Source organism: Hippoglossus stenolepis, chromosome 15 (genome assembly GCF_022539355.2).
Source record: "Hippoglossus stenolepis isolate QCI-W04-F060 chromosome 15, HSTE1.2, whole genome shotgun sequence".
Taxonomy (NCBI): domain Eukaryota; kingdom Metazoa; phylum Chordata; class Actinopteri; order Pleuronectiformes; family Pleuronectidae; genus Hippoglossus; species Hippoglossus stenolepis.
This window is the reverse complement of record NC_061497.1, coordinates 1,444,750-1,457,509: the sequence shown is the minus strand read 5'-3', so window position 1 is coordinate 1,457,509 and position 12,760 is coordinate 1,444,750. Positions and strand designations below refer to the sequence as shown.

The window sequence follows — 12,760 nt, the reverse complement described above, 5'->3', positions numbered from 1 at the left end:
TGAAAGTTCTCTTTTCTGGCCATTTTGAGAGTATAATCGAACCCACAAATGTGATGCTCCAGATACTCAACTAGCTCAAAGGAAGGCCAGTTTTATAGCTTCTCTCACCAGCAAAACAGTTTTCAGCTGTGCTAACATAATTGCACAAGGGTTTTCAAGGGTTTTCTAATCATCCATTAGTCTTCTAAGGCGATTAGCAAACACAATGTACCATTAGAACACTGGAGTGATAGTTGCTGGAAATGGGCCTCTATACACCTATGTAGATATTTCATTAAGAACCAGACGTTTCCACCTAGAATAGTCATTTACCACATTAACAATGTATAGAGTGTATTTCTGATTAATTTCATGTTATCTTCATTGAAAAAACAGTGATTTTCTTTGAAAAATAAGGAAATTTCTAAGTGACCCCAAACTTTTTAACGGTAGTGTATATATATATATATATATATATAAATATATATATATATATATCAAATGAGTGTTTTCACTATGTCTTATTCCTACGAAGTGATCCCATCAACCTGTGGGGGAGACATACAATTTATATAACTGCGAAAGCTTAATATCCGTCATCAGGTGGAGAGTAACATGCGAGCCATTTTAAGGCCATGAGGATACTTTGTGACTTCCAGGGGTTTAATCAGCTCCAAAAGATTTAAATCAATTATGGTCCATATTTTCATAGTTATATTATTTATATTTAATTGCAGTACAGTATAAATTAAATTAATTACAGATCATGTTTTAAATCATGAAGGCACAGTCATCAGGGACAATTTTGGGGTTCAGTACCATGCCCAAGGACACTTTGGGATGCGGAATGGGAAAGACGATGATCCAACCGTTCATATTTAGATTAGACCCGCTCTACCTCCTGAGCCACAGCCTCCCCATGTAAGAACATGATTTACCTCGGATTTCTGAAACAGTGGTTAGGGTTTTACATGGAGTAGTTTATTTGCAGTCTTAAGTAGTTTGATAGAACTAAACACCAGCTTCAGTTTTGTTACTTGAGCAACAATCCGATCAGATTATCAACTTTGTAAAATGGAAAGTTTCACATTGCTGGGGGTTATGGCTTTAAAAATCAATCTGCTCGCTCCAACCTGCTCAGTAGCCTACTCATTTCAAAATTCCTGGATAGCCGGAAAATGAATGTTCACACAAGGGCACTCGTCCAATCAGCCGCACTTCTTTACAGTGGCTTTGTAATTTCCTGGACAGCATTCAAGGCGAAATTAAATCACTTCAAAGGGAGACAAGTGTGAGAGGGGAGACTGAGAAAAAAAAAAGACAACTTCCCGAAATTACTGACGATGAACCACTGTTGTTCCACTGTTGAGCAAGTCCCCACTGTAATCCACTGTATTAAATGTAGGCCAAGCTGTTTCCCAGAGCATCTGCATGACTTAATGTCATGAAATCCAACACGAGACACAATCTATTGTGTCCTCGATTAAGACACAAATCTTAATAAAGAAATGTGTGAATTAATGGCTAAATATGTTAAAAACTGCACTTTCTTTGGATGCCTGATGGAACCTCAGTTCACTCAGAAACTAAAGACATCTTCAACTTGCTGTATCTTTATTGTTGAAAACCATCTCAACACAATCCTGGGGCACTGCCCATAGGTTTCCATTAAGGCTGTGCTATCATATTATCCTGTGTCAACCTGAACGCCATCAAATTACAGAAGCAAGTTGGTATAAAAATGCTTTAAGGACAAAAGAGTTATACATGTATTTCTTGCAAATTATTAAATCAACAAGAGGTCATACTTCCATCCCCTATTTGTGAATTACAAATGAAGTCATATAATTTGGGATTTTGTATGTGTTATTCCACCAGTGTCAAATCAAGTTTCATGCTTGATAAAGGTGTCCCGCAAGGATCAATAACAGATATCCTGCTATTTAATCAAAACATCATATTTTCCAATTGTGCATTATGATGTCTACTTGTATACTTCTATTTCATGTAATATAATTGTAAGCAATCAGCTGTACTGCAAACCAGGTCGTCCTCATGTTACAGTCGGCTTTTGACAACCTCAAGACCTCATTTATTCATTTGAAGCTTGATGAAATCTCCCAAAAGACTATATGTATGAGTTTCACAAAAGAGAGCATGTGAATATTGAAGAAATCTCATCAGTTGGACCAGACCTTCCCATTTATAAAGTGAATGTAACTGATGGATATAAAAGAGTAAAATGTTGTTTAAAGATGATATTTATATTTTGGAACTTGTTTCCACTGCCCCCAAGAGGCAAAAAAAATCTGTCATAGAGGGTTTAAGGTTCTATTCACTGCTATTTTAACTATATGAATGTTTTAATTTGTTTGTCTGTGTGATGACAACTATATATAAAACCTGTATACAATGATCTCAGGGAAACTGTATGTTTACAGTTACGTGTAAAATATGCATAAAATATGCATAACATATGCGTGTGAAAATAGATTTGCATTCCAAAATTGTCAGGAAGATTTCAGCACCACACAGAACTCATGAAATCCATGTGCTATCCACAAAGACTGACAAGAACCCTACTATACTCTGCTAATATCCCCTAATACTGAATGATTCAAACAACACAGACAAGGATTTAGGATTTACAGACTGTGCATGTTCACAGCATGCAGTCATTTCACTGACAACATAGACGTCATTCTTTGCCACTTATACTGAGCGATAAACACTCAGAGGAGAGGCACACAAATTCATCTCGGAGCCCTTAATTAAATGAGGAAAAAGGCTTTCAGCTATATTACAACTCTATTAGAAAGGGATCTATAAAATCTTGTTAACTGATGAAATTGTAGAGCGATCCCATTCTGCTGCCATTTTATTTTGATGGTCTTTTCTGGGACAATAACAGAGAAGACAATAAGTGAAAACGTGGTGCTGATGGATGGCAGCCTGCCTAGACGATGCGAGGTGAAAGAAAATGGAATTACAGTGGGAATCGTTAGCATCCCTCTGTGAAATCAAATTATCAGCTTTCTGATCTTGGCCCGTGGCATATGAAGAATAAAATGAATGTCATCCTAACAAGCGGGATGCTTTAGCTCCTCACATGGACGGGATGGAAATATCTTCATAGCTGAGAGCAAGGCTTTGCGCACACTGATCGAGCTCCATTCACAGCAACAATACACTGAACAAGCTGAAAGCAACGTGGAAGAAAACAAATACATGCATGTGTCAAGCAAACATTTCTACATGCAAACTAAATATCAAGGCAACTAAAAGCAGAGCCCTGTCTGGAATGGAGCCTCATCCCTGAATAATTTAACCTGAATCACAGACGTGTTCATCAGGCAGCTCGAGAAAGGAATAAATGTCAACATGATGTGGTTCTGAGACCGGAGTGGTCTGTGCAGGTAGATAAGCGTCTCAGGAGGATGTCGGCCCACCTCGGCCACTGTGGTGACATTTATTAATCGCACTCTCAGGAGGCAGCCGGTCTCCTTTTAAGTCCATTTGAGTGGCCAGAGCCTTGGGGAATTAATGTGCTTCTTATTTAGTTGGGGTATAGTCCGTTAAATGTAAAGCACAGTGCTACCAACAAACAAATGTGTGTACACTCTGACAAAAAGTAGCCTTCACTCTCTCGCTTGTCCAGAAAACTTTGATCATACCCAATATCGGAGCATTAAACTGCCATCCTCATATATACCACAGAGAGATTTAACAGCTTGTTGCACATAAGGAGAAACAGAAAAACCCTTGAGCCGACAGCAGCCAATCAACAGAGCGTCAGGAAAAGAGAAGGAAGGAAGAAAATACAAATTCAATAAAGTGACAACACAGAGGGCAGCTTCTTCCATTTCCTGTTATCGTTATGCTTTGAAAGGTTTTATTCCACTGGGCTGTTTCAACAGCAAGCGGAATCAGGTAAAACAAGATGGTAGCACACTTACTGTATTTCATTTTGAGGAGATATACATATGGCTTTAAATAAGAAATTGATACGAGTACAACATGGACTGCCCTTTCTGGACGGGTTTCATTTTGCAGCAATTCAATTTTGTTGTATCTATTTGTTATTTTATTGTAGCTAAATGTTTCCCACATTGTGGCATAAGGGGCTATAGTCTGCTGCTCTACAGCTCTCAAAGCATAAAGGAGGCACTTTATTAAGGGGATTTGATACAGACTTATGGTCACTGATTGAAAATAGTTTATAGTTTGCTTTTGCAGTGGGGAGACGGTGTTTGTGAGGCGAGCTCAGCTCAGTCAATCAGACAGAGACTCCCCCATCATCCGGTTGTGGATGCAATCAAACTGCATCACAATTTGGCAAAAAATCACGCTCTGCCTCTGGTTATATATTCATCTAATCAACAGAAAGACAGGTTTGCACATTTTCTCTTTTGAAACTACAAACTTGTTAACAAGGAACTTTTATCGTGCTCATGGATTATTATGTTTTTACACAATGTTTAAAACGCTCCACATTGTTGTACAAGTATTGATTTATGTACATTGTGTGCCTATAATTTGTGATTCTGTAATACCGTTGTTCTCTCTCCCCAGGAGGTTTCAGCAGCAGCAAAACTGAGGGGCTCAGACCACATTGAGATAAACTGATAATTAGTGTTACTTATACTGTATCTCCAAAAATTAGGCCACAACGCTGACAACAACACAAGCACAAAGGAAAATGGCAGCTCTAACTTTCATTAATTTAAAATGTGATACCACCCTCAGTTTTGGCACTTGTCAGAAAGGGCAATGGGGAGCTTGTTAGCACAGAGCACCGCAGGGGTGGTGAGTCCAACATCGACAACATCATTTGTGCCAGAGGAACGCAACAAATCCAAATTTCCCAGGAACCATAAAGGTAATACAAATTGGCTCAGCTAGCTGATGGAGGGTGGCCTTTCATTATGCATGCTACTGGTTTTACTTTGTGCGTCTCATCTTACCATATTTCTCATGTGCCTCAAATGTGCTGTTGGATATTTTTGTAGCAATGTAAGCCCACCACTGATACAGTATTGTTTGGGTTTTTGGTCATTGTGTCACCCAGTATGTGTTGACTATATACTAACAGAGTGAGAAGGAGTCTGAAGTCGATGTTGCGGTAAGGCTTATTATAAACTGTCCTGGTGGGAGCTGGAAAAGAAGCCAGTCCTGACTGGCTGGCCGGCAGCCTGTTCACACCTACAGAACGGTCCATTGTCCCACTTTAAAATTCTGGCTTCAGCCTGTCTCTAGGGCATATGTAATAATAAAAGAAAAAAGGAGAACAAACCTTTGACCAGAACGAATTTTAAAAATCATCAGTGTACCCTGCTGACAGAAGTTATGTAAAACTGATTTGTTCCACTGCTGACATATTAAATTAGATACAGACCTTACATAAAGGCACGGATCAGGCAAAACAATCCTCTGCTTGCTCAACAACTGAAGTTGTTCTCCAATGTCTAGATCCTGTACAGCTTTAAAAATAAAAGGAGCCCGATCTCAGGAACAAACAATGAGTTGCAGAAACTGAACTCATTCAGATGTGGACAACTGGACAGTGCTGCGAGTCAAGCAGGCCGCCTCGTAACAGCATGTGGTTTGGATTCGAATGCCTCTCTGACACTGTGGGCACTCAGCAACATACAGCGGCACAATTTAAGACTGAAACAGCTGTTACCACTCACCCTGGGGGACTGATGTTAATCATAGAATGTTCAGCCTTGCCACTGCAATTGACCTGTGTAGGGCTGAACTGTGGAGTTATAATAATTATACAATGCGTTTTAATCTACAACAATAGCCATATTGAGCAGGCGGGCTGAGGCCTAACATTATGTTAATGATCAGAGAAGAATGAACGAACGTTTACAGCAGGAACACGGAGTTTCTGCTGACTTGCTCACATCATGATGGTTAGCAGCCTGTAATTACTGGCATGGCAGAGTGCTGTCCACGGTGCTGAAGGGGCTCAGCAGTGAGAGCTGACCGTCAGGACAGTGGAGCACTCGACTGGGACTCTCCAGCATTTCAACAAGAGCCTGTGGTTCCTTATGTGTGTGGAATTCAAGATGTGGCTGTTTCTATCGATTGTTATCAAACAAGTTTATTTTACGTAATATTTGAGCTCCTGCTTAATACAAACAATCATGCAGACCATCATGCAAACAACCCTGCAGGTGAAGCCGCGTTCCGCCACCTTCCGCCATCGACCTTCCACCATCATCATTGCCCCCCCACCCCCTTCCCCAACTACCTCAGCTCATTGCATCATTTGCAGGGCCTATTAAGGCCACTTCAAAGGACATGAGGATTTATCAGTTGAGGTCTGTAAAGCCGCTGGATTATTATTGATTTATTTTACCCCCGTAGGCCCATCACAATGTCTAAACTGAAAACCAATGCAGGACATTGCAGTGATAAAACTTTTATGAATTGAAATGGTCCCCCATCAACCAGACGCAGGCCAGCATGGTGTTGGACAGGGACTCTTAAAGTATTACATAGAAAAGAACCCAGAGAAGCACAGAACCACAGTGTTGGTTTGTCTTGCTGTACTATTGTAAGAATCCTGAGCTGTGTCCTCTCCTCAGCGTGTGAGTTCACAGTCAATGAAGCCACAGCCAGGTTGAGCTCCTGCTCACCTCACTGGCGACCTGCTGGAACCAAACGAACCCTAGAGACCAGTTTGTAATTCGTGAAGTACAAATTAATGCAAGAAACAACATGTTGCATTATCCAGTGTATTTGGTCTGACTGTGTCCAATAAGACCTTGTGTCGCAATTAGCTTTTTGTGGCTTCTTTGTTCATTTTTACTGCCATGAGTGTTGAGGATGACAATTAAGTTAGCTAAATATTATTGATAGTAAGCTATTTTACAGAAGAGATAGTGTTCTGTAATACAAAAACGTTTCAAGAAAATGGTTTTATTTAATTTTATGAGTGAAGTTGAACCAATCATTTCTAAATTACCAACAAGTGAAGGACTGTAGTGAGCTCAGGTAAAAGATCTGAGAGAAAAACTCATTAAAATACAGGATTTCTAATGAAGTAGCTTTGTGCTACGTTACGCTATGATACGTTACCTATATGCTAATGCTTATCAGTGGGGTACTTTTTACATCCTGTCCTCAAGTCCATCAAGTGAAAATACTGGAATTACTATTGGCTAGAAAAGCTTGGACAATATGTCAATGGCAGAGTTTAGACAGCCTCAAAACACACCTCAGCAGCGCAGCTCCACCATCTGCTGCCATGCCCTCCCCCTCCCACACATCCCACACAACTCTGGACCTAAAGAAACCCCCTCCCCTCTCAGCCAAGTGTGATCGCTGTCCGTGATGACCCACTGGACATTCCCGACAGCACTTGAAAGCAGCATAAATCCCTCCATGCTCAGTAAGCCTCTGAGGGCGCAGAGGAGGGGAAAGGTCACCGCAGACAGTCTCCCATCTTTTAAGAATTGCTGGTCAACACATTCCCACGACTACACCGTTTACAGGGTGTGTGTGTGTGTGTGTGTGTGTGTTGTGTGTGTGTGAGATTCATCAGCAGCCTCAGCAGACACTTTGAACACGGTCCCCTCTCCCACCTAGAACACACACACACCTTTCCCCTCCACCTTTAGTTCTGCACCATCACACAACAATTAAAACCGCTCAATCTGTGGTTAACAGCTGCTGGAGATTAGCAGGAGTATGGCTTCTCAATTGAGTGTTTTACAGAGACTAATCCCCCGAACAGCCCCCCCCCCACCCTCCATCCTTGTCTTTAATGATAAAACAGACAAGGCTTCAGCCGTGTGCCTCTCTCCCCTCCACTTAATACTGGAGTTGCTAAAGCCCGCAGGCGTCGCTCAACTTTGGAAATAGGATTCAAAAGCAGGAGCGACAGGAAAGAACACGCAGAGGAAAATAAAAGAAAGTGAGGAAGGTTTGAACTCACCTGAGAAAGACCGTCTCTCCTTGTCGGACGGTGATATTGTCCATGACTTTGTTGTCGGACTGAGAGTCCCCTTGGCTGCGGACTGGCAACCCTGCAGGCACAAGAAGCAACATCCTCAGAGACAGCAGAAGTGAGCATTTGTAAAAAGCGACAAAGTGTCCTCGGACAGACATCGTCCTCAGCCTGGTGGAGAAAACAAAACCCCACAGCGAGACAACGAGTCGCGTACACGCTCCCGGGGAGATTATTTAGCCCCAGTTCATTAGTCCTAATCCAGATTGTGTGTCCAGGTAGCCGCGGAGCTCCGGGGGGGAGAGACACAGCGCCCAGTGCGTCGGCACTGTACAAAACACATCCGCTGTTTACTGTTCAAAACAGGACAAGGAAAAAAAACCTGAAGCATGCGTCCGTGTCTGCGCGCCAGCTGACGGTGTCCCTGCTCCTGCAGCAAGTTTGGGTCTCACATGAACGAGCCAGATCCCGGATTCACACGCGTATCAGCGCACACGTGCGTAAAGAGCAGGCGGACAACTAAAAGACTCGGAGTCCTATTCAGAAGAAGTTTGCATCGGTCAGTGACTTGTTCTGTCTCCACAGCATGAGCACGTGTGCGCGCGTCAGAGGCGCACAGCAGGGGCAGTGGTGGGAGCGACATGATTCACACCCTCAACACTCACACCCCGCGAGAGGACGAGGGAAATATAACGGTTTAAGAGTTTATATTGATTTTATGGATTATTAGAAATCACTTGTGCTGGTGAAACAGACACATTTTAGCCTATATATTGTTATGTTTTAATATAATCTGATCATTCTGCAAATACAGTCGCCTGCCATAATTGATGTTTCATAAAATATATGGCTGTAGCCGATATTTACGCCACTAGATGATTATTTTCTCAATTAATCATTAAAATGAAAGAAAATAGACCAAAACAACTTCCAAAAGCCCATGTTAATAAAATTTAAATGTAATTAAAAAAAAAAGAATGAAAAAAGAATTTCAGTGTAGTGTCACAGAGCAAGAACAAAAGCAAAAATTCCCATTGAAAGAGCTGGGATTGAGAGAAGTTTTGTCATTTTTGCTTCAAACACATAATTAACTGATCAAAACCGCGGCTGATTCATGTTTTTTTGTGGAAAACATCTAAAATGCTTAATCTGCAAACCTCAGAACGGACAAGAAGAGATATCACGCGTATGGAAAACAAGCTCTGCAGTAAAAAATATTCAGTCTGGATGTTTTTGATATGTGGTGCGTTGTGAGAAAGCTACAGTCACTGTGATGACTCACATTCATAAGCAATAGGCAACAATACACCCTATGGAGGCTATAAACCCAAAGCCACATCTGAAATGTATAGGTGCATCATAAACAGCAAATACGAGCATGCCAACGGCTGCTGTGTGGAGCACATCCATGTACATGCAAATACCAATGCAGAAGTGCTTTAGTGTGAATACACATTTCTTTTAGTATATCATGGGCTTAACTCACTCAGTTAGCAAACATCACATAGTCTCACTAAGGGGCTGTTGTTTTAAAGGATAAAAGAGCTTTTCTAAGTAAAGATATGTGGAGTAATGGCATCATGAGGAGAGAAGGACCTCACACTCCCTCTGTGTGAGTTCTTCTGGTAACTGGGTATACCTTCATGTCCACATTTCTAATTTCAAATGTCTCCGGCTCCAGGCAGTGATGTAAACAATAATTGTTCCCCTCTTTTCCACACCAACACGTCTTTCAGACACACAAACACTATAAACACACCTGTCACCTGCCCACCACAGTGCTGTCAAACATATTTACGCTCATGTATAAGTGTGAATGCACATTTCACCAGCATAAGCATGGCAGATATTCTGAAATGAGAAAGTAGGAGAAGCACAAGGGGAAAGTAATAAAATCAATGATGTTCCATTTAGCGTGAATATCTCTTTCTCAATGCATGCCACTGACAATGGCTGAAACATTACACTGTCAATAGCATGCAGCGGTAGTCTAGAAATACTTAAATACAATACATTGAATATGGCATTGGTAGATAGCTCTCTATTCCAGAGATAAAACATAAAACATGTCTTTATCAGATGAGAGCTAAAAAACAAAGCATCTGTTAACACAACAGTGCATGACCCTGACTGCAGTGGTGCAGGTGACATTTCCATTACATCCCCATATTGTCAAATCAAAGCTGTATTTCATTATTGGACAATAAATTACAGTGATAAAGAGAAGATGTATACAGAAATAAACCTGCACATTGAGTGCCTGCAGTTCTGTACCTTTGTGTCACTTAGAGGCATTCATTACTCATTTCCTGAAGCCATGCTTGTGATAGGAACAGCTGCTAGCCGGAGATGATTATATACATATGTTGGATAAGAATTCTGCAGTTGTAAGCCTGTGCTCAACATTTACAGTTCAAATTTGTGATGTGCATCCTTTTATATCTGCCGGTTGTTATGCTGTGTGCATATGTATGGGCTCAAATTAGGATCATAACGATTTTGAGCTTGTAAACAAAGTTTGGAGCTGTAAATCAACCTTTGTCAAACTGTAAAATCGAACTGCACGAATCCAAGTTTGTAGTACAGATTTGTTTGTGGAGTAAAACCAAAAGGACATAAAGACTGTGAGAAAATGATGGTGAGGAGTGGTGAGTTTCCACAAAGAAACTGTGAACATCTGCACAGATAGAGAGGAGGAACAAAAACAAAGGCAGAATTTACAGAGGTTGGTTTACAGCTACAAACTTTTAGAATTATTTTTGAGGATCCATTCACAAGTGTTTAATATTTGGGAACCTAATTCTGAGCTCATGTATCAGAGCTTCAATGCTTGATTACTTGATTTGACTGTTGTCTGAGGACTCACATCATCAAGTTCATGATGTAAGCCATGAGAATATTGATGGTTAAAAAGGGTAAGAATCATGAGTGTCACATTTTTAGGTTTAGACTCCAATAGCCTGTGTTAATTCTCCCATAACTACAGTGTACAAAACTATGTGTCACACTACACAGCGACAAGCCAACAGCAGGAAGTCCCTACTGTGAATAAAAGGATAATCTAAACAGGTACAAGCTGCTCATCAAGGTGATGTTGAAACAAAAAAAGGACAAAGGGCCAAATGGTTTCCATGGCAGCACTTGCGAATAGCACAGAGTAATTGAGGTGACATGTTTCATTTGTACATTATATTAACAAAGTAAGTAACCTCCACAGTGATGCTTGGTGTGTGTGGTGGAGGACACAGTGTGAAAGAGACAGGGACTGCAATGTATGGACCATAATGCCGGTGAACTCAACTGACTATTTTTAAAACAATGAGTCACATTCTATAAATAGCTTCCTTGTCTCATACCCATACTTTTCCACAATGCCACTTTAATCCATAAGTAACTGCACCAGCCTGAAGGTTTAGACTGGTGCGATGAGCAATGTGTGACGAAGCCTGGAAACAAAGGTGTGTGACAGGTAACTATCATGTAACATTTTATCTTCAAGTGTAAAGGAAAACATATTTGTCAAATCCGACCAATTGATTGGTCTTGATGCGATAGGAGAAGTCTCTGACTGGGGTGCATATCTCAAAGAGGTTAAGATGCTTACGTGAACCGCAACATTAAGCCCTCAAACCTGGTGAGAAGCCATCATTGTATTTCTCTCCCTCATTTCCCTGTAACCTCTCTCTACTGTCTCTAATAAAGTCCTGCCCAAGGCACATGGAAATACTAGAATAACAATCTTAGAGTAAATTGTACAGCCCACGCAAACTTCACAAAACTTAAATACAAAATTACAGTTTTTTCACGTTTTGTCATGAAGTCCAAGCTTTTCATAGCTGTTATCAGATATGTCCTCTAGGGGAACTCTGGAGAATTGGGTCAGGACGTTCTCCACAGGTTTCCTTTCACACATGGACATTGCAGAGGGAGTTTATCCCCTCAAAACGCATTCGCATTAAATCCACTGCAGGATTCGGGGGGTGGTGCAACAGGCAGAGGGAGGACGCACCTTATTAATTCTGCTGCAGAGATCACGTGTTTTTCTTAAATCACTTTGAAACGTCATCGACAACCCGACTCGCTCATGGTGAATCCCGCAGAGGTTCTCCTGCAGTGTTCTCACATGGGCTCTCCCGGAGTTTCTGCGGTCTTTATACCAGGGGGTCAGGCGGAGGAAGTCGGCAGAAACTCCGGAGGCTCTCACTCAAACCTTTGCGTTCACACATGCAACCTGTGGAGGATCTCCGGAGTTCGGTGCGTATCTGAAAGCAGCTCATGAGCGCCATATCTGTGACAGCTGTGCATAAAGACTTGGAACCTTAAACTCAATCACATTTAGTTTCAAACACCAGTGAACTCTGTCCAGTGCATGAGACCGTCTCACTTCAAATTAGCGAGGAAAACGACAAAAGCATATGCACAAAAAATGTAATAAACTAAATGCACTCATGTGACACTTCATCGCTCACCAAGAAACCGTCTGAGAAAAAAACCTTGAAATAGGTTTTAATGACAAGGTCTAGATGAATAGACATCAGAATCTGACTGCTTCAGTGCACTTTGAATGGCAGGAGGTCTTTCTACCTGCAATATTTTGAGCTGTTACTTCATTGACAGGGGAACTGAGTGCCGTTTACCACATATCTTATCTGTTTGCACGGCTGAGTCACAGTGACGTTCAGAAGACTGAGAGTTGTTTCCAGCGTGATATGAATCCACTGCCTGTGAAACCTTCATATAACTGTTTGTCTTCCTCATTCTTTGCTTTTCTATTGTTAAGTATTATTAATATTGTGTTAAAGCACAAAATCACACAAGGGA

At 41.2% G+C, this 12,760-nt stretch overlaps 1 protein-coding gene across 5 annotated transcripts in view; it reads right to left on the bottom strand.

Moving 5' to 3' along the window:
• Positions 1–12,760, bottom strand: part of ntm (neurotrimin) — a 391,388-nt gene that overhangs the window by 115,474 nt on the left and 263,154 nt on the right. For 3 of the 5 annotated variants that reach the window (XM_035177862.2, XM_035177864.2, XM_035177865.2), the window contains exon 1: positions 7,928–8,315. In XM_035177862.2, coding sequence (XP_035033753.1) covers positions 7,928–8,100 — 173 coding nt within the window. In that variant the 5' untranslated portion in view covers positions 8,101–8,315. The other 2 variants (XM_035177866.2, XM_035177863.2) reach the window with 2 other exon arrangements.